Below are 27344 nucleotides of genomic sequence, written 5' to 3'. Positions count from 1 at the left end.
CATTAAGTTTTTCTTTGCTATATATATTAATTGAATGGTTTTGAACTCCACAAGGTCCATGAATATTAAAGTTTTAGATTATAAAAATTGTTGATCGGTGTCTTCACGAAAACCCATCATGTGAACTTTTTGTTTCTGTTTGTTTTTTTGGAGAATAAAAAGTCTTTGTAATGAGCTTGCATATGATTAAGTTATTATTATCAGTATAGAATAATAATAATAATAATAACGTTCAGGGGGCGGGGCTTCTTCAATCTTTGGGAGCCCACACACGAGTCACAGCACAGCCCTATCGTTTCCATGACAACCGTGCACGGCGCTGGGGGGGACGCCTCGAGCGACCTGTGATTGGCCGTAAAGCTGCTGTCGTTCGGTCACAATTCACTCTCTGATTGGTTAGTCTTCCTGTCTGTCGAGAACCCTGTGCTTTGATTGGCTGTCCGCCCCGTTTGCAGCCCGCCTTAGAGAGTAAGCTCTTTGCAGTTTGCGCACTAATCAGAAAAAAAAAAAAAAAGCATCGAGCGGAGGAGGAGGTATCGCAGAGACTGGAGTTGTTTTCAAAAGTGGAAAGTTAATCTTACTCCCTGGCCGTTCGTGGGAGTTTCGTGCTGACTTGGATTTTCTTTTCCCGAGCGAGCGAAAAAGTCGAGAGTCATGTAAGGACTTCTCGGCCTCAGGTGTTGTTGCTTCACGATGGAGGAACCTGCGAGCAGGCAAGTTAGCTTGAATTAAAGGCAGTGGTCTTTAGTTTGTTGTTGTTGTCGGCGCGGAAGCAGTTTCTGTGGATTTAACGAGGTGTTTGACAGCTATGTCTTGACTGGAATTGTGCTGTGCGTTTCTAAATGTCCACAGAGAGTTTGAGGGGTCCCTGTCAGAGGGCGGCTCGGAGGAGGAGGACATGCGCATAACGTTACCCGCAGATGGCAGCCACAGTGGGAGCATCAGAAAGGTGAGACAAACCTGAAGGAAAGGGGTTAAACATTGTTTTTCATGAGGTCTAAAACCTTGAAAAAAAAAAAAAAATCAGTTTTAAGCTTTGATATTAACTCCAGAAGTATTCTCAAACTTTGGACAGCTGTGTTCTCACTAAAGACAAACTAGAACATTGACTATGTGGATCCCTTTGTGCCAACAAACTGATTTTTCTACTTATTAGTTTGTTATTACGAAGTCAGTGTCTAGTGTTTTTCTTCTTTCCTCTGTGGGAGTTTCTTCACTGATTGTCTTTCTTTTTGATTAAGAGATGGAAAATAAATAAAAATGAAAAAAAATTTTTGCAAATAGGCTGGTATAGGTCATTTGCCTTCTTTTATCAGTACACGCTCTAATATTTTATATTTAATGTATATCATCCTTCCATCCATCATTTGTACCACTTTATCTAACTCAGCATCCGGGCTGATCCTAGCTGACAATGACTGAAGGCAGGGTACACCCTGAGCAGGTCGTCAAACCCATCACAGGACAAACCCAGAGAGGCAGACAGTTGGACAGACTCACATTCACACTGAGGGGCAATTTAGAGTCACCAGTTAACCTAACATAAGTGGAAATAAATCATAATGTGATGTTACTGTTTTAACATTAAAACCAACGCCCGGGCCCCGCTACCCCCCAATTTTAAACCGCACCATAGACACACACATTGCATCCACCTCTTCAAAACACAAAGACACACCCTTACATACATTCAACACACATATAGGGCAGGGGAAGGACGGGAGACGTGGCTCCCCCCAGCACCTCCCGCTGGGGTCCCGCCCCGGCCCGGGGTGAGTGCGGCTGGGATGCGGGGGGCGCGCTCCCTCGGGCATGGTGCTCGTGGGGGGGCTGGGGCGCGGTGCTCCTTCTCCATTTGCTGTTGGATTAGTGGAGGTTGGGACACCGCGGTGGCCGGGTGGGGGCCCGGCCGGCGGCCTGGGGGGGCAAGAGTCATCACTCCCCCACCGTCCCGAGTGTGTGTGTGTGTGTGTGTGTGTGTGTGTGCGTCTGCGTCAGGGGTGGGTGTCTGTGGGGGGTCAGGGGTTGGGTATTTCAATTAAAACCGGGGGGGAGGGTCATGGGGCGGGTGGGATATGAGGCTCCTGGGGGTGTAGAGTTGACTGTCCTCCGACCGGGGCCTGCGCCGGCCTTCGCTTTCCTGGGTCTGGGGGCGGGGCTGGTCCGGGGCGCGGCGGCTGGGGCCGTCTCTGCCTTGCCGGGTTGGGGGGGGGCAGTGGGTGGGCCTGTTCCCGGGGGTGCGGCGGGACTCGCCGCCGGGGTTGGGGGGGCTCTCGACCCGCTCGGCCCGGGGGCCCTGCTCCGGCCTTTTCTCGGCTTGGCGGCTTGGGTCGGGGCCTGGGGCCCTGTGCCCTTTATCCTTCTCTTGTGGGCCCCTCTTGCCTGGGGGGGATTCCTCTCTGCATTCTCCGTCGGGAGCTTTTTGGGCGGGGACGTGGCTCTCTGGGGTGGTTCGCTGGGGTCCCCCCGGGGCTGGGGGGCTTCCGTCTGCCGGGGTGGCGGTGTCCGGGCCCGATGGCCTCGGACCCCGGGGTCTTGCCACGGGTCCCCCCACAGCAGTTCCGGTCCCACCCAGTGGACAAACCACACGCACACACACACACACGCACACACACACGCACACACACACACACACACACACACACACACTTCCACTCCTCACGAAAGGTGCTTCTGAAGTTGCTTGTTCTCTATCATCATTTGCTCAAACTTTGGAGGTCATGTTCCTCTTTTGTTGTCGCCTCTTTGTTAATTCATGTTCCTGCTTCACGTTGCTGTCTAGATAGAGCTGCTCAGGCTGGTTTAATCCAAAAACAGTTGGAAAATATTTGGATCAGTGTGATAACTGCAAATAATATATGTAGCACAACAAGGATATTGTATGTTATCCCCCTACCCCCTCCCCCCTCCTCCCTCCTCCCTCAACCGTTTTCGCTCTTTTCTCTTCTCTCTCTCTTTGAGCGTTCCCCCCCGGTCGTGTACGGCAGCCATGCCATCTTCTGACGGAGAAGGCAACAGGAGGAGACTCCAGGTCTCTCCCTGTTGCAAGACCAAAATCTGTTCTGACTCCGAAGGCTCTCAATCACATCATATTGTTGGCCCAAGCTGCCGAACAGGACAAGGGCAGAAAAAAAAAAAAAAAACAACAACATTAAAACCCACACACTGATTGCAGTGCTAACACTTATTCAAATGGCCAAACTGATATTAACTAATCAGTTTTAGGATGCAGGTTTGAGTCCCAAAGTGACCCACGTTTTTGTATTTGGTCAACGTGCAGCTTCTGCAGCCTATTTGTACACATAACAATGCATATTCACCAATACCTCCTTTAATGCCCAATGTGGTCCATTTGTACAGTTTTAAATGGTTGTGTTGTTCGTGAATTTTACAGACATATTTTATTTCTCATGTACGAACAATGCGCTGAATCTGTATAATTTTATCTATAGATCACAGACCAAACCATTGAAAAACAGTGACGTCTTCTTTTAGCTTGGTTCATGTTATTTCTTGATTTATCTTCAGCTGGATGTGTTTGTAAAGTTGAACATGCTTTATATGTGGCTTTGTAATGACTTCTAACTATTACCATATACAGTAAAATATATAGTTTGTCAGGAAGTATGAGTGAGAATATGTGGGCGGTGGTGTTGGCTTGCTTGTGCACCTGTGTGTTTTTGTTTCTTGGAAAGATTAATGAGTAAAGACAAAGCCGTTTGTTTACTTTGATCTGTTTTTGCTGGAGAGATGTTTAGAGAAAGTCACCTGGTCATTCAAGGATCTGGACGCAGGTTTTAAGCCTCTGACAGCACAGATGTCAAACTGCCTGCATCCTCCTGCCCTCCTGAGGGCGGAACAGCGGAGGGAGCTGGGCCAGAAGCCTAATCCACACAGGCACTCTGAGGATTACTTGACGTGCGCAAGCTAAACAAACACCTTAACTGGGTGAGAGGGAACGATAATGATAAAGGGAAAAAAGAGTGTGAGAAAGTGAGACGTGTGTATACACACAGTCAAAGTCAGCGGCTTGACTGAATCAGAACGTGATGGAAGTTACCACAGGGATGAGGAAAGGGAGTATTCGCCAATGTGTTTGGAGTCTGGCTGATCCATCTGTCATTTAGCCGTACATCTGTTTACCTTTAAGTGTGAAAGTGCTGCATTGTATGCCATATTGGTGATTATAGCTTGTAGACATTTTACAGTATGGAAGCTGTTGCCATGTTATCGAATTGACTGCAAAGGCAAGCAATATAAGGGTGCTAAATCCTCAAACAGATACCCAGCTCTGACATATTACCCTTGTTTGGTGATAGCTCTCTACTTGCTGTACGCGAGCAGATGATTAGCATGCTGAGAAACTATAATGCTCTTCACTCCTGAGAACTCACTTTCTCATTGTTTTTGATATGCCCTATCATGAACACATCTGTGGATAATCACCTATCCCAGTCGGTTATATTTGGTAACGTCAACATCCCTCCCAAACTAACAAAAATATAGTAATGACAGTCACAGAATCAAATTTAATATGTGCTTATATTGGCATAATGTGTCAAGTAAGTCTTGTTTTGTCTAATTTTTCAAATGTATTATGTATTTATAACACATACAGTTGTATAATAGTATTACTCAGTTGTGTTAAGGTTGTGACAACAGGATGGTAGAAGTTTTTAATAACATCTGCTTGAGAAATCTTTACCATTTCAAAGTATTTGTTAAGTTATAAGTAAAAAAAACAAAAAGAGAGGATTATGGACAGTTTTGCACTTCACAGCAGATTTGAATTTAGAGAAATATCATCCATCCATACACCCTTCTTCATGTCTAAGCTGATATAATGTTCTACTTTAATGGGTTTATGAGCTTCATGAATACTTCGATTCTGTTTTTATTTATATTTCCAACTTTTTTAAAACTGGGCGCGTAATAGAAGCTTTTTTGTTTTTGTCTTTAAAAATGGCGCTGAAGAAAAACATTAGTCATCTTCTTGGTTTGTCAGCTGCTTCCAACATGGCAGATGTGATGCTTTTATTACGGATTCTCCTCAAGGTAGTAAAAGCGTTCATTGCTGTTGTATTTTTTTTAGCTGGTAGTTTATCAGGTCACAGAAGTAATCTAAAGAAAAAAAATTTAGGGGGGGAAATTGTCAGAAAATAACTGTGTTTTGGGAAATGATTTCTGGAAAGCTGCAAGAAATAAACCGGTGGAAGGAATAATTAGTGTGTCCACATGTAATCCTGATACCAAAGCAATGTTCATGTTTTTCTTCTAAGTATGTTTATAAAAGCCAAATAAAAATCTGAGTAGATCAAACGAAAAAGAAAACGAAAAAGAAGAAGAGGCGAGACAGCATGAGAGTTGTTATTATCAGTAATGGTCCATTTGTTATATTTACTTTCTGTAGGGGTGTGATCCTTTTGCCCAGACTCAGCGCAGTAAACTGCAGCATCGACGAGCTCGCATCAACCAGCAGATCAACAAGGAAATGCGTATGAGAGCGGGAGCAGAAAACCTGTTCAGGTGAGAGGCTGGCACTTGTTTTCTCTATACTGATTGGATGGACTGTGATGCATTTGCCAAAAAAAATAAAAAATGACTGGAGCATGTCTATAATCTGTACATTAAAGACATGTCTGCAGTGTGACGATCTTTTCCTTGATTTCATCTCTTCATGGGGCCACAAAGACAGTTTTCGCTCCACGTTTGTTCATTTTCACAATTTCTTCCCTCTTCTCTTATTCGTTTGCCGAGTTAAAGTCACGTCACTAATGACCCCATGGAGCAGAGCTCGCTGATGACGAGCTGGACCTGTGTATCCAGGGCTAAAACCAAACCAATCACGGTGAAAAGTTATGATACTTGCTTATTCAACAAGGGAAATTGAGATGGTATTTTTGTGTTTTTGCGTGAAGTAGAAATTGTGCTTTGGTTTTACATTTGTGTCTTCTGTTTCCAACTTCCCTGAAACACCTGATTAAAAAAAAAGATTTCAGTGAATGCCTGAAGTTATGCTGTGGCTATGGACACCGTGGAGGGTAAAAAGAAGTTTTATATGATGTGTCTTGTGAAACGTGTTTACCAGCGTTATCTGGTGCTTAATGCAGTTTTATAGATTGACTGTTGTCAGCAAATTATTTGAAATTCGAAAAAATTGTAAAGCTTCTTTCAGATGGGCCTTTTCCTGAGAAACACTATTCAGTCACGTCCGTATCAGTGTGTCTTTGTTAACTTGTTGGTTCTGTCGCGTTTGTGGTGCAGTCCAGTGATGGGAAAAGGTCAGAGATCACGCCCCTCTAAAAGACACTCGCACACACGCCCCAGCACCACCCAGTTTTATAGCTCTGTTTGTGTTCGCTGTGTGTGTGAACATGCATGTTCATGTGCCGTATGTCTTCTCCTACTATGTTGTTTTCACCCTTTGTTTACTCTGATATTATTAGTTCTCCTAGTCGCATAAAACTAAAGTGAACATGGCATTCTTAGGCAGCGTTAAGCACCAGCAGCACTAATCAGCACTACTGTGCTTGTTTTGTTTCTTAAAGCGGCCGGCTGTCATTCACGGGGCACACAAGAGTTTTATCACTGAAGAAAAGGAGGAATGAAAAAAAAAAAGAGTAGTGGCGGGACATCAAAGTATTCCCTCTGAAAACATTAGCATCATCTTTTATCCAGCGTCTCGGCCTCTTTCTGTCTCCACGGCTTATTCTCCAGCCACTCACAGTCACAAACATTTCCTCAAAGTGTACATGTATGTACATACATTTACATGATAAATGGCCCACTGTGCAAAACCCTGAGAAAATAACAGTTTCGGGGAAACTCATAAAAGATTCAACTTGAGAGGAGTAAAAAGAGGAGGAGGAGCCACTTAATTAAAGCAAGGAGCTACTTTGGGCCTCTTGAATAGAGCTGCGTCAGAATCTAACAACATCAGTTTATATTAAAGGCAACGACAACTGTTTGGTTACATCTATTCAGGTCCCGCTTTAAATTTTAGTCGGGACACAGGGACAATATATATATAAGCAGGCTAGTAAATAGTTATTAGTTAAGTCTCGCTGGAATATGTTTAAATCTATAGAAACGTAGTATTTCCTCTTCGAACATTTCTTCATCTGACCTTTACAAATGCGTTTGTCGAATGTGTCGTATGTTTTATCATAGCTCATCATATATGAAGGTATTTGTACCACATTGCATCGTCTCACAAACATATTGTATCCTATCGTATTATACCACGTCATACTACAGGGTATACTGTATCATACCCTATGCAGTTTGTATATCTTTATACTATAACGAATCGTTGTGTTTTGTCGTGCCATACTGAATAGTTTTGTACCACATGTCACTGTATTATACCACACTCCATCATATTGTATCACACTGTACCCGACCAGATCATATTGTACTGTACCGAATTATCAACTCAAGCTGTATCATAGTATATTGTACAGATTTGTACTGCATTGTTTCATACTGTATTGTATAATAAGTTGAATATTGTAAAAAAACAAAAACGTATAAGTTGAAGCGATTTCTTATATTTTATCTTCATAGTTAAAAGCTGGGTGTTAGCTGGAGCTCTAAGTGTATAGTGTAGTAAACCCCAAAGTAACTGTAATCTGTGACTATGTACATTTTTAAATGGAATAAATGATTAATTGAGTTTTGACGTCACACATGGCACATGACACACATGGCAACACACATTCTTTATTTCCGTCTTTTGAATCTCTCTGTCTAATGCCATTCAGAGGTGATGACTCAGTTTGAGGGAAATAAAACAAGCGCTCCTGCCCCTTTTTTCTATTGAGATGCTCAGGCACCGAGACAAAGAGGACCCCCACACGGCCCGCCGGCCTGTAATCAGCCGGCTTTGTGTCCACCTCCTGTCCTGTTCCCATGCACAGAGTCCCAGCCCAGCTCCGACAAGCTCATCATCCCCCACTTTATTTGTTTGGCACGGTCAGTCTTTTTTCGCCCTGTCCTCCCCCTTTCCGGTCAGCTGGAATCGTCCACACACACAAACACAAAACTTTCATTTTCACTCCACTCCCTCTGAAAATGCTCTGGAACTGGGTCATGGTTAGATTCCTGGTATGTCAGGGGGGTGATCAGGGGTTCACGATGCTAATTACTCCACAGAGGGAGTGGAACTCATCAGGGCGTGTGATTGGTTGATAAAGACATTGTCCTACAGGAGGTTTTCCTCTTTGAGAATTTCACTTAGAGACTATCGCGGGCATAGTACAGGTTAAGTCCTGGTTAAGTTCAGTTACTGCAAAATATATGTGAAGTCGAACGAAAACAAATTGCAAGTATAAAAAAGAGTCGTTTTCCCCTCAAAAGCTGGAGCTTGTTGTGCGTGCAAGTGGGGACGTGTGTGAAGGGGGTATTTGGCAGCCCATTTAAAGCTGACTAATCAGATTGTCCTTGGCTTGATCCTATACGCAGGTGTGTCTGTGTTTGTGTGTGTGTGTGTGTTCGTGAGTGCGCGTGTGTGTGTGTGTGTTCGCGAGTGCGTGTGTGTGTGTGTGTGCGTGTGCATGTGCGTCCTTGTGTGAGTGCTACTGGTAGATGGACTGACGTGAAGACAGAGGTGAAGGTGAAGTTGTCTTACTGGATAGAATAAGATTATTTCTGAAGTTTTAGTTTATGACAGGACCTTGTAAGTATACAAAGACATATACTTGATGTGAAGTTGGTGCTGAAAACTTTTTACTGGCCTATTAAGAAAAATGTCAGACTTTATCATGTTTTGTTGTTTTATCTATGATAATAGAAGGACAAATACTGGAAAATCTTTGGGTTTGTTTACAAAAAAAGTAATTTTACCGTCCTTGACATTGAATGTTTTGCCCTGTTTGTTACGATAAAAGCAAATACTATCTGCCACATGCCAAAGTTTACTCAGTTGAACTTTCAGTTGAATTTCATACACACATTCATCCATTCATACCCGCTCTATGGAGACAATCATCCCTGAGGTCTGGAGCTCCTCCCTGCTGGGTACACCCTGGACGGGCCACTGGTCCATCCCAGGATTATTGCAGACTGCGAGGCGGTTACCAACGAACACAGTTTTATCTACAGCCAGCTTAAAGTCTTCAGCTAAACATGTTTAAACTGTGACATAAAAAGGAGAATGGAGAATGCTCCCAGGAGAATGTTCAGACTCAGCCAAGGGAAAAACATGCAAACCCGCCATGATTTGGGCTCAAACACACACAACCATGCTGTGTGGTGACGGTGCATACCACTGCACAACCGTGCCGACGCATTTCACACAAATTTGAATTGAAATTACTTTCAGCTCCTAGTGAATTTTCTTGATTTTTCTAGTTTGAATAGATCATGAAATCCATGTTAGCGTCTAACATTAAATGTATGTCAAAGAGTTTTGTTAATGTGCTTTAGTTCTCGAGGAAGATCTTGTGTACGCTGTCAATTTATATAAAGTATATTTGCTATTAGATGATACATTGTCTTTTATTTAACTTCAGGTGAGATACATTGGACTCTTGTTTTGTTTCTTAATAACTAAACCTTTGTGCTCAGTAACTGGAAAAATAAAATCACATTGTACAATTTTTTTTTAAGAAGAAGGAGGAGGAAGCATGATGGCGTTGACAGCTTTGTTGAAAGCACAGATGTGGTCAAAGAGTTTATTAAATGTGTGTGTGGATTCATCTTTAGCTAGTCAAACAATTATTTATCCATAAGTTTAACATTGTTCCTTTTCCTCCCTTAATCTCTCGCTGGATATTATACATGTTTCATTGTGTTTGCGTTTTTGTTCTGTGTCTTCACTGTAATGTTATGGGACAATCTTTATAAAAACTAATATTTCTGTGTAATATAGGAAGTCTCTTGTGAGCCAATAAGCGCTATTCCCTCCTTAATGCTAATAATCCGATATCCATAAAGGCTGCATCTTGAAACTCCCCTGTTTCCCACAGTCTTGATGATAAAGACATCCTCATGTATTGTTTGCATGATGAGGGGAACTTTTTGTTCTTACGTGTGTATCATCGGTCGCCATGGCGACCTAGCGATGCCTCAGCTTTCCAGGAACATCGTTTGTTGTTGACCTCAGACGTACTCCCAAAAGTGTGATCTGGCTTTACTCACCATGAACCCCCTTTTGCCTCCCGGATTTGTAGGAGGAGTGGAGAGCCTTTGACTGAATGAAGAGTGAACGGAACACTCTTTTTGTCTGTGTGCACATGAACAATCACAGATTAGGGTTAAAAATCAGTTTGGGGTTAAAAAACTTGTTATCCAGACCAAACAAATCAGTTTTTTCTTCCCCATCACACTGGAATGTATAATCTGTTGAAATCGGTTGGTGTCGTGTGTGTGTGTCCTGTGATGGCTGAGATATGATGAGTGTGTGTCATCTTCTTCATCAGGGCGACAACCAACAACAAGGTGAAGGAGACGGTTGCTCTCGAGCTCAGCTTCGTCAACTCCAACCTGCAGCTGCTCAAAGAGGAGCTGGAGGAGCTCAACAGCAACATGGAGGTCTACCAGACTGACAGGTACACACACACACACACACACACACACACACACACACACACACACACACACACACACACACACACACACACACACACACACACACACACACACACACACACACACACACACACACACAGAGCTCAGTTTGAGCTCGGTGGGCCGGACCACTGAAACGATCACATAATCATTTTGACACACAAATTTTAGAACAACTCCCAATGTTTACCTTTATTTTAGTGCAAAGATGAATACATTGTTTAAAAAAGAGGCAACATTTCATTTAATATATTTTTCACAAGCAATAGGTATAATTTCTTAGTCTTTTCTTCCATAATTAATTATAAGTTCTTTTTTTGTTTTTTCAAAGTTAAGGGAAGCTTTAAACTTATCTGAGCCATCCCCCACAGCCAGGAGATTTTTTTTCCTCTCCATAGGGTCCGGGTTAAAGTAGGGATAAATCCCCCGATTAGAGTGTCATTAATGACCCCGTGTAGTGCCCGTTTGTGGTCAATGTGAATGGGAGGTGCTGGCTGTAGAGGGTTGACGGCACTGCAGGGGTTAATACGTGGCTTTAGCTTTGCTTATTGGCAGGATAGAACACTGAGTAGAGTGCCTGCTGGGTCTGAAGGGAAGCAGATGGCGGTGCTGACTGGATAGTGATGATCGAGTGTTGTGCTACGTACCTGGTTTGGCCTGTAAATAAAAGAAAAACGTTATGTGTTTCTGTGTTTCCACAGTGAAGCCATCAACGTTCCCATGATCCCTCTCGGCCTGAAAGAAACCAAAGAGGCGGACTTTACTGTTTCTATCCAGGTGAGGACGACAACCATCCAGCCAATCTCAACCCATAACCAGATCATGTGAACAATTTCAATCTTGATATTTGATCATAAGATCTGTGATTCTCGAACTGGTGCACCTTCCACCAGTGGTACGCAACCTCTGGCTCAGGAGCCACATCTGGCTCTTTCGTCCCTTTTTCGGTTCTCATAGTGGCTCCCTGAAACCTTCCCGAAATTAAGTGGAAAAACTAAAAGCTCTAAAATGGTCTTGAGAAAAGGTTGCTGAACATTTGTTAAAAAGAAACACACCCAAAGTGTCTAAAAGAGTCAAAACAACTTTAGCTCTTGAAAGTTGAAAATGCTAAAAATTGCTCAAAACAGCTAAAACAGCCAAAAAAAAAAAACCCCGAACTGAAAATCCCCAAGTGGCTAAAAGCAGCTCGAAAGCCCAAAACCATGGGAAAATGCGAAAACGAAAAATGGCCAAAATGTTTAAAAGAATAAAATTAGCTCGAAAAGCTGAAACAAAATTGCTGAAATTGCTCAAAACTGCTTAAAGAGCAAAACTGAATGAGCTTAAATAGCAAAGGAAGAAAGCAAACACACGTAAGATGGCGAATACAGCTAAAAGATTGAATTCACTAAAGTAACTAAAACACGGTAAAAATGTTAAAAACTGTTAAAAAATTTTTGGGATAAAATGTGTTTTAAATAAAAAAATTAATTATGAGATGTTTTACCTCATTTTCAAGGTTCAACATGTTTCGTGGCTCCAAATGATTTTGATTTGGTGGATACTGGCAAAATGTCTCTTTTAGTCATAAAGGCTGCTCTAGTGGTATAAAGGGGCAAATCATAAATATCTATATTTTAATACAACTTAATTGAAACTATATAAAATGATCAAAATAGTACAAAACCTAAATAAACAATAGGTCCATAGCTAATAGGATAACTGTATATTCAGGTGATACTTGGAGACCTGAATATTTTCTCAGGTAGTAAACACTGAAAAGTATGAGAACCAGCGTTTTAGAGAGAAAACACTAAGAGACGTTCTCGACTTTATTCGCTTCCTTCATTCAGGTCAAACCTCCACATGTGAGGCAGAGTTTTGACTGCATCTCTCTTCTTTCTCTTCTCAGGACTTCATCTGCGAGCACTACGGAGAGGACAGCTCTCTCTACGACAAGGAGATCAAGGAGCTTATGGAGCTCAGACAGGTTAATAAATGTGCTTCAGGCGATTTTATAGAAAACAAACATCCCTCTGGTTCAGTATTAGATGTGTATTTATGAAGCCAGTGGTGAAAAAATCGTTGTGCCTTTAGCATTAGGTAGATGTAACAGTAGAATAAGTGTAATAGTGATTTATTGACGAACTCCCATCTTCAATTTACGTGAATCTGAAATACTATAAAACTCAGTGATTTGTTTAATATGTTACATATGTTGAAAAGCAATTGCTTAAACTGAAAAATGTAGGATCTCGCTGAAGTCCAGACCAGTTTTGGGTGATTCGATGTGGTTGTCTTCTTCAAACATTCAATCTTCAAACAAGCAATTACTGCAGCTGAAATGTAAAAATGCCAGTAAACATGTTAAAATATTAATGATAAAAAAAAAAAGCCATATTAAATGCAGCAAATGAAAAATTGTTTGAAGTTCAGTTCAGAAGTTGAAGCAGTTTATGATTTAAAAAAACTAATTTATTTGTATAACAACTTAAAGTGCTTGACAAAAGCAAATAAATAACAATAAATGAGAATTTAAACAATGAAAAATATAAATATTTAAAACAAAACAAAGGAATAAAACAATCATAAGTAAATGCAACATGAGAGATAAAGATGCAGTGCAGCATATACAGTAGTTAGTAATTGCTTTACTGGAAGGCAGCATCAGAAAAAAAGTTCTGGAACTTTGTTTTGAAAGAACTCAGATCTGTTTGACAGATGAGACGATGAAGTGGGGTCAAAAGGAAAATATAACCTAACATGGATCCGAGAGGACATTGACGTTTCTACTTAATTTAACTCAACTGAACTTGTGTGGCAACTTTTACAATCCTGGTCATCAGTACATTTCACTAAATATTACAAGTTACTGAGTGTGAATTCAGTCTGATGTTTAGGAAACAAGTTTTTGTGGAATTTCAGTGAACACACATCTCAAGATGGTTTCAACATATCGTTTACACACTGCAGCTTTTTCTTAATTGATTAGAATAGCAAAGTTTATAATGCAACATTTCTTTGTTGCGATAAACACATTTATAAACAGCTTCGCGCAGCTTGAATGAGTATTTGTGTCGTTGTGTTTGGGTCAGGCGATGCGGACGCCGAGTCGTAACCAGGCCGGCCTGGAGCTCCTGATGGAGTACTACAACCAGCTTTACTACGTGGACCAGCGCTTCTTTCCTGCTCACAGGAATTTGGGTGTTCACTTTCACTGGTAATACCTGATTGCATTTTTTCTGTGTTGACTGAACTGTAATTTCAAAAGAGTTGAAAAGATTGCTCCCCAAAATGTTGTGTGTATCCAGAATCAATTTGCTCCACCACTAATGGTTAAAATCTACAAGCCTGAGCTGAATGTGGTTGTGCGTTAATCCAGTTTAGCCATTATATGCAAGTATTTCTTTGAGACACAGTTGATACACATTCATATTTCAGTGCATCAAGTGAAAATCTGTAGTCCACTTTTCTTTTGTCATTTTTGTTAATCCTGAGAAAATCTACACACGGCTCATATGAAAGGATGAGAGGATGAAGTCTGCCGTGATTTGTTGGAGCGCTTTCAGAGAGGCTGTGTACAATATCAGAGACGATGCCAATTATTGGTATTAGTTTTGTTATCAGTGCATCCCCTGAACTGAGCTGAATTAGAATGTGAGAATAATGCGATTTTTCTCCAAACTGCAGTGTGACGAGTGAATCCTTCTCCCTCAGGTACGACTCTCTGACGGGCGTCCCGTCGTGTCAGCGCGCCTTAGCCTTTGAGAAAGGAAGCGTGTTGTTCAACATCGGCGCTCTGTACACGCAGATCGGCGCGCGGCAGGATCGCTCTGCAGTAGCCGGCATCGACCGGGCCATCGATGCCTTTCAGCGAGCTGCAGGTACAAAACACAAACGCACCTGATCCGTCCAGCAGCTTTCGTTTTGACCTGCATCTGCTCCGTTATGGGTTTCACTCGTGTCTAGACAGTTTCTTGATGTACAACTGTTAATTTCTTCACTTTATGTTATCGTCAGTCAGTTATTTTTACAGTAATTTCAAATTGTATTTAATTAAAGAAATTCATATGACTCATTAACATGCCACTGTTTTTTTTAGGTGCATTCAATTACCTTAAAGAGAATTTCTCCAACGCCCCGAGTCTGGATATGAGCGGCCCGTCGCTGTGCATGCTGGTCCGGCTGATGGTGGCCCAGGTGCAGGAGTGTGTGTTTGAGCGTGTTACGCTCACCACGCAGGACACACACTTTACCTCCCACCTCCGTCTGGCACAGGAAGCAGCGCGGGTGAGCGAAAGAGCGTCCCGTTTGTCTGTTTAGGTATTACTCATGTGACACACTCACTGTGTGTGTGTGTGTGTGTGTGTGTGTGTTCTGTAGGTGTCCGACGTTTACCTGCTGGTTCAGCAGACCATGACGCAGCCTCTGATGAAGGACTACGTTCCATTTTCATGGGCGTCCATGGTTCAGGTGAAATCGGAGCACTTCCGGGCTCTGGCCCACTTCTACGCTGCCGTCGCCCTGTGTGACCACAAGTGTACGTAAAAGATTATTTTCTTTTCTTTTCAATCGTTTTATTAATAGTTTTCAACAATTATCCCCAGGCAGGGTGGATAAATGTGACATGTCACACGCTTGAGTTTGACTACATGACCCATTCAACCACCCTCCCCACCCACAACCCCTCAAGTCGCTGACAGAAGATGGCACTATGTTCAGCATTAAATATAACAAGAACATGGCTTTCTTTCTTTCTTCAAGTGAAGAAGAAGGGAAACGGTCATCAGGGACAAAAATGCTGCTGATAAGAGAGAGAGGGAAATAGTCATCAGGGACAAAGAGAGCGGTGGGGAAACAATGTAGATAGATAGAAGCAGCTGATGGCGGTAATGCAACTTTATGGATGCAAACTGCCGTTAAACCCAAAAGAAGTAGAAGAAGAACAACAAGAGTATGTAAATCTAAAAGGACTATTGATAGATTATGGAGCCAGGTACTACTAGGATTGAGAACAGATGTTGGGATCTATAATTGATTACATTATGTTGTTTGGGTGTTGTGAAAGTATGTCAGAAGGGGTTCCCATGTCTTGTCAAATTTCTTCGTAAAATATTTGTCATGTTCACAAGTCCTGTTTTGTTTTGCCAAATCTCTTCTCTTTGTGCATTTTCTTTTTTATGAAAAAAGATAAATAGAGGAATTTTCTGAAACAAATGATAACAAACAGAAATAATTTGGGGAAAAAGTATGGAAATGATGCTCTCTAAAATAGTTTTGACGTGTGTGTGTTTGGTGGATTATTTCTTTGTTGCAACAATAATTGTTTTGCGATAAATCTTAAATTCTACCTACTAAGGATCATGCATTTGTGGGACGAGCAGCAGAGATGACTATGTGGGCCGCACCCATGAATAATTGATCAAATCTTCTTTTCCAATACAAAGTAGCATTTCTTGATAGCCTTGAGGGACAGATGTGGATTTTCCAGTTGTGTACAACTACAGTGAAAGAGTTTTATTGGTAAAACTCTGGAAAAATAAAAACTCCTACACGTTTTCAAACGTTAACCATCAAACTTGCACACTTCTCAAAACTCATACAGATATGCTAACGTTAACCGTAAACGTGCCCCATAGTGTCTTCTGATGAGGAGGAGGAGGGTGACGAAGCAGAGAAGTCCTTCCTCCAGTTCTACGTCAGTGTTCCTGCAGGGCCGCCGCTCGGCCAGGTTTTACAAGATCCTGAAAAACGACGAAAACTGGGTGAGTTCGCTGCTACCAAAGATAGTAAAAGTCTAAAAGTCAGGGAAATACTGAACAGAGAACATGTCAAAATGTTTAAAAATTGTTATTTAATATCTTGTCTGCACCTGGACTTTGCTTGGATTAAAGGTGCATTATTAGAGTGAGTTTGTTTATTTCAACAATCTAATCTGCTATTTCTACATCGGACTCGATGCTGGATTGACAAGACTGGACAGACGAGTGCTCGCTGCGTGTCTGTCAACGGAGTGACATTGTGTCTTGCTGTTGTGTCCGAAAGGTAAAGCCCACCTGCGGCGAGCAGTGATCAGACACGAGGAGGCCTTGCGTGTTCACAGTCTGTGCAAGATCCTGAGGAAGATGGACATCCTGCAGGACGTATTGTCCCTCACGCACAAGCGCTCCCTGGACAAATACTCCGAGCTGGACCGAGAGGATGACTTTGACGAAACTGCCGAGGCGCCAGAGATAAAGTGTGAGTTCCACTGATGACAGTAGGATTATGAAGGCGCGAGTAAAACGTACAGTTAGTGACTGTTACTCCGTTTGCAGCTCATACCCACCAGAAACCAGACATCACTGCGCCCAACTTCTCCACGGTGCAAGTGACAGACGTCTTTCAAAGACTGGTGAGCCCCCTTGGATTGAAGTGCACACACACACACACACACACACACACACACACACACACACACTAATAAATCCAGTCCAAAAACCTTTGTTAAAAGACTTACATTTACTGTTTCCGCTACAGGGCCCCTTGTCAGTGTTTTGTGCCAGAGCTCGCTGGGGCCCGGTGCGTTTGATCTGCCTGCAGAAGAGAGAGGGAGGGCTGGGTCTCACACTCAGAGGAGACTCCCCCGTCTTGGTGGCTGGAGTGGTGCCTGGAGGCTGTGCAGAGGCGAGTCAGACTCTGTATGAGGCGGAAATAAAACTTTTATCCTCTTGACTTCACCTTGACCTTAAACTAAAGTGTCACCACCACTGCTAGAGGGCATGAGAAAGTCACCACAGCTGGTGAATTAAAAGAAAAAAAACCCAAATAATCAACGTTGTGATTGACAGTTGTTTGTCCTCTGTGCTGAGCAGGAGGTGGGACTCAGAGAAGGAGACTACATTGTCGCGGTGGATGGGGAGGACTGCAAGTGGGCCAAACATGGTGAGGTGGTCCACATGCTGAAGAGCTGCGGCGACAAAGGCGTGGAGATCAGCGTGATCACGTTACATGCCAATGATACACAGGTGATATGTGACATGCAAAAAAAACGTCTTCTTTCAAACATCTTTCATATATTCTATAATGTGAATAAAATCTTTGCATCCTGTTGTTTGTTGCATTCACACGTTACCTCAACTTTATTTTTTCCCCTCATCCTGTGCGTTCAGCAGGTGGAGAGGAGGATTATCATGCTGTCCCACTGTGGCGACAAAGAAAACAGTCGGCAGCGCCTGCTGGGCGGGGCTAAAGGCCAGAGCTCCGCCTCCCTGCTGAACTGGAACAGGAAGAAAAAGAGGGAAGGCAGCAGTGTCACCAGGAGACTAGGGAGTACTTTCAGTCTGTCGTTTGGAAGCATCCGAGACACCGAGGCCATGTACTGAGACGGGACGATACCGGATCCACTCAGGGAATCAGCAGCCGGGCACGCGGTACGACTCAGAGCGACATCTAGTGGTACGACAAGAAACACCTTCCTGTGTGGCAGACAAAAACAGTCGGACTCCGGCTCACTTCAATGTTTTCCCGATGCCTTTGTTTTCCAGTCATACGTGTGTTAAGGTTTACTTTCATATTGAATCAAGGGGGCGTACTGTCCACACCATCAGATGTTTTCATGTCCAAAATCACTCATTCATTCTCTGCTGTCTGTCTCTCGAGACCAATATCAGATCTGGGTCTGATGCTGTGTCGGGTATCGCAATGCCACCACACCTGATACCACTTCACAGTACCGACCTCTCAGCAGAGCAGGGAACCAGTGAAGGAGCAGCGATATCAGCTCTGTGTGAAGTTTTTACTCAACAATACTTGAGGCAGAATCTTTTTATCTTTAGGTTTCCACACGAGCCAAAACAATCATTTTTCTCTCCGACGTTCACAACAACAACAAAAAATCCGTCCACACATCACTATGAACACAGCTCAGCACGTTGTAGTACATATGCCAGGCCTTTAGGGGCGCTGTGACTCACCAAATACACCCAAAATGCAGACAAAGACACGGAGACCACACATTTCTCGTTCATTCATTCATTGAGTTTTTTGTTGCTTTCATGAAAGCGGTGCACCTTCAGTTATCATATAAACACCTCCATGCCTGGAATGGAACAGCCAGAAGATAAAGGAAAAAAAAGCTTTATATTTAGCTTCCCCCCACCAGATAGTTTTTCAAAATAATGTTAATTGATTAACCGGACTTCCTGATTCTTTTCTGTAACATGAGTGCAGCATTGAAACGAAGCGTCAGACCCTGATGAGCTTTTAAACTGTACTTGTGAGTCTTATTTTCATGTTTTCAGAAATATCACGGACACAAAATGTGGTAAGATAAAACTATAAAATGAGAGAAAATATGACTGGAAACTCTACGTGGACTCATGTTGGTGATGAATTGAGATTAAAAAAAAAAAAAAGCAGGATTGATAATAACGACAACAACATTTTCCTGTGTTCAGATCCTGGTTGGTTTCCCCTGGATGTACAGTCCTGATTGTAATCTCATCATTTCTACAATTTGAAGCACTTGACAAGTTTGATCGGATGTTTTGTGATGTAGTTGTTGTATTTTTTTAAAATTTTCTGATGCACTGAGACAAATCGTTTGATGATGACGTAGTTTTTGATGTTGCAATAACAAACAGAATGGACACGAAACACACGCAGAGGTTAATGTGGAAAAAAAATTAAAATAAAATTTGAAGCTCAGAAAAGGCGTAAGAAAACATGTGAAAACATGTTTTTTAAATAAGATTTTTTTACACTTTACTTTATCACAGGAGGTTTTTATAGCGTTTTTTTTCTTTTTTCTTTGGATTGGTTGTTTTGTTTGATGAGTTTTTTTTTTTTTTTTACCTGATTTCACTTTCTTTCTTGTTTTTTTTTTAAAAGTTATTCCTTTTTTTTTTTTTAAAGACCATTTTCTTTTTGAAGACATGAGTTTTAGTTTCCCTTTTTTCCCCTTATACTTTTTGTCATTAATTTATTTAGTTTTAAGTCCGGAACTTCCTTTTGTAAATAAAATCCCCTCTGTGATGTGAACGATGCCCCAGAACAACCCAGAGGTTGTGTGAGTCTGACCACTGAACTGCAGAGGAGCTCGGTGGGAATTTCTTTCTTTTAATTAACAACATTTTGAATTTATACATTTTTTTTTGTAAGATTTTTGACACGAGTAGAAGTGTAGCATATTATTGTTTGTTGTTGCGTCGGTATGTTTGTGCCAGGATGGGAGTCATGAGTACAGAAAGCCTGACACAAAGAACTCTGACTGATGGAAACATCTTGCCAAAAACAGTATAATTTTTTCTTTTACCACTGTGATTCCATGGCGGGTTGGAAAGATCATGTTGTTGAAAAATGTCCATTGTTTTCCGTTCTTTGCCCGCATGTTACTGGTTTGTGAGAATGTGAGTGAGTGAAGAGAAATAACGTCTCTTTGTTTCTGTCCGTCCCCGATGACTGCACTTGGGGATTTGCACTGTTTTATTATGTTCAAATACAATAAAAGTGAATAATGAACTCGTCAGTGGGGGTTTCATTTACTGCCAGTAGAGCCCATCGATTACAAACATCACATTACAGACCTGGCAAGTCAGAGTGACCTGGCAAATCTTGACTGAAGTCAAATAAAACAATTATTTTTTTAATATTATTATTTACAGAAATTTGTTACAATAGAAAGCAGAAGAAAAATATTATCCAAGTTCTTTCTTTCTCTCCTTTTTTTTATTTTTCATGAGTGCTGGGAATGGTTTGGACCAGCTGGAACCAGCAGATGGCGGTAGTGCAACCTCACGGATGCCAACTGCCGTTGAACCAAAGTGAAGAAGAAGAAGAAGAAGAAGAAGAAGAAGAAGAAGAAGAAGAAGAAGAAGAAGAAGAAGAAGAAGAAGAAGAAGAAGAAGAAGAAGAAGAAGAAGAAGAAGAAGAAGAAGAAGAAGAAGAAGAAGAAGAAGAAGAAGAAGAAGAAGAAGAAGAAGAGAAACAGTCATCAAAGACGAAGAGAGCGGTGGGAAACAATGTAGACAGATACAACCAGCAGATGGCGGTAATGAATGCAAACTGCCGTTAAACCCCAAAGAAGAAGAAGCAGCGTCCAGCCAGTTTAGGATTACTTTTTACACACACACACACACACACACACACACACACACACACACACACACACACACACACACACACACACAACTTAATTACAAGTAACAGTACTTTGTATTTCTCTCAAAAGCTTGTTAAATGACGAGTTTTATTTAATCTTAAAGGAGCTTTCTCAGATAACCTACTCGAATAACAATATTTCTGTTAAAAGGAGAAATGTAATAGTTACAAAAACACTGATCACAAGAATCAGACAGTACGGAGTAGTGACTTCTGTGCACAATGAAGTATAAGTGAATGTACGTAGTGTTGCAGTAACGTGAGTGTTTTTATGTGGTCACTTCCTCAGGTCCTCACAAGTAGCATTTATCAAGATGTGAATTCATATATCATCACAAGGGGGCGCCATAGCATCAACCCAAGCTGAGGGATCCCAGTGTGTTTCCCTTTGGGACACTTGGAGCAGGGCTCTGCAACCTTTATGATCAAATTTACCTGGAGCCGCAAAACACGTTTAATTTTTAAAATGAGGCAAAAACACCTTGTAAGATTTCATATACTATTCAGTAGTTTTAAAACAAAAACTGTATCTTAGTTTGCGTTTCTGAAGTTTCACTTGCAATTGAGGATGGTGAACATTTCATTACATTTTATTCTTTTCCAGCATTTTCTGGTACTTTTTCCATTTTCAAATAGAATGAATAGACTAGAATAAAATTCATTTAAGCATTTCTACACACATAATAAAAAAAAATGTAATTAGTAATTTTGGATATTAACATATTCAAGGCTTTACGGAAACTAACATAAACACAGGAAGGATTAAAATAACCAAACACAGCAAACGCCATTCAAAGGGAGGAGTTATAGGACTTTATAGCCACAGGAAGGAAGGACATTTCTGGTATTTTATTTCTTTTCTAAGCAGTTTTACTTGTTTTTTCATACATTTTTAAGCTTCCCTCCCATTTTAGTGCTGGAATGAAAGTAGTAGAAAAGTAACACGTTCTCGTCAAATCCAACGCGGGACGCTCAGCATGGCTCTTAAATACCAGGACGATCTTATTTCTTTCCCCTTCAGGTGGATTCCTTGGTTTATTTTTCCTCACTGGCTTGTTGCCGTTAGGATGAAACACTTCCAATGTGTTCCACAGTGTTTTGTCCTCCTGAGCGTGAGAGAGACCGACTCTTCGTTCTTCACATCTTAATTCTCCATTTAAATGATTTTATTGACCAACATTCACACATCTGCCACTGAGGCCACAAAGGGCTGAACTCTGCCTGTTTATTTATTGTTTTGTGCATTTGGGGGATGAATTCAGGTCCATGTGGTTCAGTCTGATTTGCACGACCAGGTACAGAGACATTGATTCGGGACTACGGTACATGAATCTCCTTATGAAGGATCCTTTCAGTTCAAGCAGTTTGTCCTTTCAAACATTAAACCCAGAATGAAGCGTCCGTCCCGATGGGAAGCGGGACCTGTCCGTCCTCCTCAGGGGCCGTCGGCCGCCGCGCCCAGCCCGCTCTGCTCCAGCTCCGCGATCACCGCCATGTGCTTGAAGTCGGCCGGGTGGTGGTTGAACGTCTCCACCAGCCGGTACGTCTCCTGCCTCTGCGAGCCGTAGAACAGCTGCACCTGATTGGCGAGGCACTGGGCCTGGTGGACGGTCTGAGGAGAGCGAGGACGGAGAGCTCAGCGCGGGAAACGGCCGGGAGACGAACAATAAGTGCAGCTTTAACAGACTCACGATGAACTTTGGGTCGTTCTCCGCCGTCATGAGCACGATGCCCTTCTCCTGCCTCAGCTCGGGGTAATGGTAGAGGATCAGCTGGCTGGGGGCGTTCTCACCCAGAGTCTGAACACACAAATCCAGATTTGTTTCAGAATGTTTATTTTCATAGATCGTATTGGAAAGGCAGAAATAGGTCTTCTTTTAATTTCTGTCTTGAACTTATTGTGAAAATATTTCTGGAATGCAATTTATATATTGAAACACCACCTCTAGTATTAGTACTATCACTACTACTGGCGTTATTACCACAACACTTATTTCTACTACTACAATCAGCATCATTACTTTTACCATTAATCTTAACAATATTTCCATCACTGCTGCTATTAAAAGCAAAACTATTACTGTTCTCACGGTTGCCGTTATGACGATCTTTATTAGTAGTGTAGATGTTTTGAATGTGTGTAAATACACGGTGATCCCGGCAGCGTTCCACACAACTGATCAATTCCACAGTCGGACCCGTTAGTACCTGGACGTTGATGAGGGAGGTGAAGTGCAGCTCGTGTCCGTTCCACTGACCCACGAGGAACTCGTAACCCTCCTTCTGAGGCAACGCATAGAGAAACTGAGGGAGGGAGGGAGAGGGGGAGGGAGAGCGAAAGAAAACACACACACACACACACACACACACACACACACACACACACACACACACACACACACACACACACACACACACACACACACACACACACACACACACACACACACACACACACACACACACACACACAGAGACAGAGAGATAGATAAAGATAAAAAAAAAGTCAAAGAGAGAGAGACAGACACAGACAGACAGAGAGAGAGACACAGAGAGAGAAAAGGAGACAGAGAAAGAGAGCAACATGATGATTAGAGTCAGAAAAAAACCCCAAAGTACAATAAAATGTAAAACTTTGTTGGTTGATCCAAATAAAATGAGAAAAAAACATCGACAACATTGTCGACACTGAAAATCAGCTTCCTGTGTGGAGTTTGCATTTTCCTTCTGGACATGCGTCGGTTTCCTCTTGTCCTCTTTCAGTCCAAAAACGTGTTTGAGGTTAACTGGGGACGTGAATCGCTGCTGCCAAGAAGGCATATCCCAGCAGTCCTTAAATCACCGCGCTGGCTTCCCGAGAGTCAGAGGATTGATTTTAAAATCCTGTTCCTGGTTTATAAAACACTAAAAGGTCTCCGGCCCGATGAACACGGCCTTGATTTACTTCACTGTGATTAAGCAGCCGGACCCCCCGAGTGGGTTTACGGTTTCCAGGATCCAAACCAAGCCAACGTGTTTTAGCTGCTCTGCTCTCACGGAATATGTGGCTTCCGAAAGGCTTTTAAATCGAATTTCAATTGTTCTCATTGGTTTATTTCTTTTGGCGTCTTTAGATCACTTTGAATGGTGCGAAACAAACAGACCTGCTCTGCCCCCCCCCCCCCCCCCCCCCCCCCACTTCAGCATTGTTCAATAAACGCAGAATCTCTTTAAAGACTCCGTCAAATTAAGATTATTTTTATTAATGTCTGATGACAAAGACGTACATGGGTCAAGAGGAAATATAAGTTGCTATATAAATAAAGGTGACTTTACTTGACTTATGCTTCATTTATGTGAGATTCTCTTCTGTGGAAATGCAACGGTCGTGTTTTTGACGAATGGATATTTTCAATGACTGGACATTCTGGAGAAACATTTAGTCGACCAAGTCCACTGTCGACTAAAACTAGACTTAAGACTAAAACGTTTTCAGATGACTAAAATAAAACTAAATGGGGTGCTACTCAAAAGACTAAATCAGAATTTACTGTCAAAATGAAGACAGATTTCACTTCTACGCAGACGATACAGCGCTCTGTTTTCCTCGCGACCCGTCACGATAACACAGACTTAACCTTCCTCAAAATATTTTGATTCGCGTCGCGATGCCTCGCCAGCCTCTGCAGCCCGACTTCGGTGGGTGATGGTGTTACTGGTGTTACTGGTGTTAAGCTCACTTACCATTGGGCAGGACTGGGATCTGTTGAGGATCAGCTCATAGATCCGCGTCTGCGAGTATGAAGAGAGAGCATTAGAAATAGGTTCCTGTGCACGTTCAAATAGGAAAAGGTTCAGAAACCCGAAGTAAATAAAACGTCAATGTAACTCTGGTTCAAAGAAACGAGTAAGAGTTCAACTTAAGTTACTTTACTGTATTTCAGTCAATCCGAGCATGTGAGGTAAATAACAACAAGCAGACGAATGAAGCGTGACGTTGGGGCCGAGTTAAACTGACCGGGATGACGGCGCTGATCGTGTCCTTGGCGGAGAAATATTTCATCCAAAGCTGAGAAACAAACAAACAAACAAACAAACAAGTTTCAGGAACAACAGGAAGTGGTGTGGCGATTAACAGCGACGGTGAAAATCATCGGATTCAGACGGACCTCTGAAATCTCCTCGCCCGACTTGTCCCGGATCAACTCCAAGTTCAGGATGGAGCCCAACGTCTGAGGAAAAGCAGAAACCAGTCGGCTCAACGCAACTTCTACTCGGGTCAATTAATTGTTAGAATTAAATTTTTTTGATATAATATTCAACATATTGAGGCTGTAGACCTGTTATGTCAAACATTCTATTAATAATAGTACTGACATGATATAGACGGATCTCCGAATATGAGAATATAATAGAAAAGATGATTTTTTCCATAAAACTGTGAAACTTTGAAATTTATTACACATGAAAAAAGAAAATACAGGAGCTGTTGATCAGCAAAAATACATGATGCATCTCAAAAAGGAATTGAATTCAAAAGCGTCTTGTTTTGAAGACATATCCCTTTTTATACTTTGACTGAGTTCACAGCTGCAGACAGACACGTTTAAACCAAGGGGCGAGTGGATTAGACTAAACCTTTGTGTTTTTTATAACTTTACACTACTTATCCATCTTTTATCTGATGTCTTTCATCTCCCCAATCTTCAGCCGGCATCACAAACTGCACTGTGAATAAAGCCCAGAAATCTCACCTTGTTCTTGGTGAAACCTCCTGAAGCTCCGTCTCCTGCTGCCATCTGGTCCCTTTTCTCAAACTGTAAAGATTCAAACAAAAAGAGACGATGTCTTCTCACTCAGAGTGGTTAAAAGTAGTTTTGTAGTTACAGAGGAAGCTGAATGTTCTCAGTTTGGTGTGAAAACAAGATTTCTCTCTCATAACTAAAGAAAAAAGTTAGTTGGTTTCCTGTTATAATGACACACTGATGATGTTTTTTTTCTCATTGGCATTTACATTCTTTACAAAAAATCTATTTTGAAGGTCGACACGACATTCTGCACTACAAGAACTGAGAAGAATCTTCTGTAATCAACCTCCTGGAGCGCTTTGAAAGACCCTGGAAAAAAAAATAAAAATACTGGTTTGAACCATCTTGAGATCCCATAGCTCATTGGGGAATTGGCCCTATCAATATCTGACACTTTGCATGGCAGTTGTTGATGAAATACGAGGCCTTAACTGTTCAGTAATGGAGGTCGACTCCTGTCAACATACCATGCATGAATACACCGAGTGCCAAGTATTTACAGAAGCAGACACTCTACCTCTTCCTCCATGAGCCGGACGAACTCGACCTGCTTAGAGTGTCCAAGAATTTCCTTCTGGCCGTCATGACGCTTCTCCAGCCGGGCCTTGAACTCCTGCGGTTTGGCACTGAAAGAAATCCCGCCCAAGAAAACAGACAAAATCAGTTGCCAAACAAATCAGCCTTTCCCTGGAGAGCTGGTTTATACAGGGATACCATAGAATCCGGTCAGCATGCTGTCATGGATAAAACTGATGGCATTTGGTCAAAGAGTAGAAGAAAACTCTGGATCTGTTCTCGTAACAGATTAACTAGTGTGTATTTAGATTTGTGTATGTGTGAGGTGATTTGTGTTTATGTACATAGATTTGCACATATGAAAAGGAGTGATTTTGTAATATCTGTGTACCTACAACGAGTTGGGTATTTTTTGCCCGCAATAGAAACTGGCAGGCTCATTCGGGTCTGTACCGGGACTCCTCGGCTATATACAGCCTTAAAAACACTGAATAGCGCGAATAGATCCCAGAACTGAACTTGACTGAAGTGAGCCCGTGAGTCTAGAACAAAGGCATTAAAATTCTACTTATGTGGAGATGAAGACAATGACATTTGAAAAGTTGTAGCTGTAATGCAAGAAGATACAGTATTTACATAAGCCGTAAATTTCTCTAGATATTAATTCGTTTGGTGACATTCTCTGTAAGGACGCACGATACACGGCAATCTGTTAATCAATGGATGCTATTTAAATCTCGTGTTTTCTCAACGGGGTTCCGGGCGTCGTGCCGACGCTAGCTCGGTTGGCCCGCTGACCTGCGCAGCGTCTGGATCTTGTCCTGGTATTTGTTGTAGAACGGGTTTCCCTCCAGTTCCGGCTCCTTCCGCAGGGAGAAGGCTCGGAACTGCGTTGGCACCAGCCCGGGGATGAGTGTCCTGATGCCGGTGGCCCTGACCGCTAACATCCCCCGGTACAAACATGACATTTGTAACACAGCCGCGGCCATCTTTCCATCGTTACCGTCCCACATCTATAAACTTCCGGCGGAGAGGAGGCTTTAAACATAAAAGGTTCCGGCCAATGAAATTAAAATAAATAATCAAACATTAAAACATTGATATCCTCTCAAATGTTGATTTGATTCATTAGGGAAAAGTATCGGTAATTGCAGAAGGTGGAGCTGTTTATTGAATTGTTTATTTAGTTATATAAAATATATATGTTGTGGTCTTTCTTTCTCTCCCCTGTTAACCACCTTTTTTGCTCTCTCCATCCCTCTTCTTCCCTTTATACCTCCCCGTCCTTCGCTGTGTGAAATAACCCTTCAACAGGACTTTGGAACTTTCTCTGTGTTTTTGTTCAAATAGGAT

At 42.1% G+C, this 27344-nt stretch overlaps 2 protein-coding genes across 2 annotated transcripts; one reads left to right on the top strand and one right to left on the bottom strand.

The window, feature by feature from the left end:
- Positions 1 to 693: 693 nt before the first annotated feature.
- Positions 694 to 20049, top strand: rhpn1 (rhophilin, Rho GTPase binding protein 1; the record flags this gene model as incomplete). The annotated part of the gene is made up of 16 exons (XM_080473063.1): positions 694 to 713; positions 853 to 949; positions 5411 to 5526; positions 10422 to 10550; positions 11271 to 11346; positions 12461 to 12538; positions 13644 to 13768; positions 14266 to 14432; positions 14651 to 14838; positions 14932 to 15088; positions 16188 to 16313; positions 16594 to 16788; positions 16866 to 16942; positions 17068 to 17214; positions 17403 to 17555; positions 17703 to 20049. The coding sequence occupies 16 exons, from the start codon at positions 694 to 696 to the stop codon at positions 17910 to 17912; spliced, it is 2061 nt and encodes a 686-aa protein (XP_080329189.1). The 3' UTR covers positions 17913 to 20049.
- Positions 20050 to 20757: 708 nt separating this feature from the next.
- atpaf1 (ATP synthase mitochondrial F1 complex assembly factor 1) lies at positions 20758 to 27025 on the bottom strand. Its single transcript, XM_080472803.1, has 9 exons — positions 26790 to 27025; positions 25993 to 26101; positions 25422 to 25484; positions 24837 to 24899; positions 24686 to 24736; positions 24412 to 24459; positions 22897 to 22992; positions 22380 to 22487; positions 20758 to 22300 (listed from the first exon to the last, which is right to left on the bottom strand). Exons 1-9 carry the CDS (start codon positions 27002 to 27004, stop codon positions 22124 to 22126), a joined length of 930 nt encoding a protein of 309 aa, XP_080328929.1. The 5' UTR covers positions 27005 to 27025; the 3' UTR covers positions 20758 to 22123.
- Positions 27026 to 27344: the final 319 nt, after the last annotated feature.

Source organism: Lipophrys pholis, assembly GCF_963383615.2.
Source record: "Lipophrys pholis genome assembly, chromosome: 10".
NCBI lineage: Eukaryota > Metazoa > Chordata > Actinopteri > Blenniiformes > Blenniidae > Lipophrys > Lipophrys pholis.
Note: the sequence above shows the minus strand (reverse complement) of the source record. Positions and strands in the feature narration are given on the sequence as shown.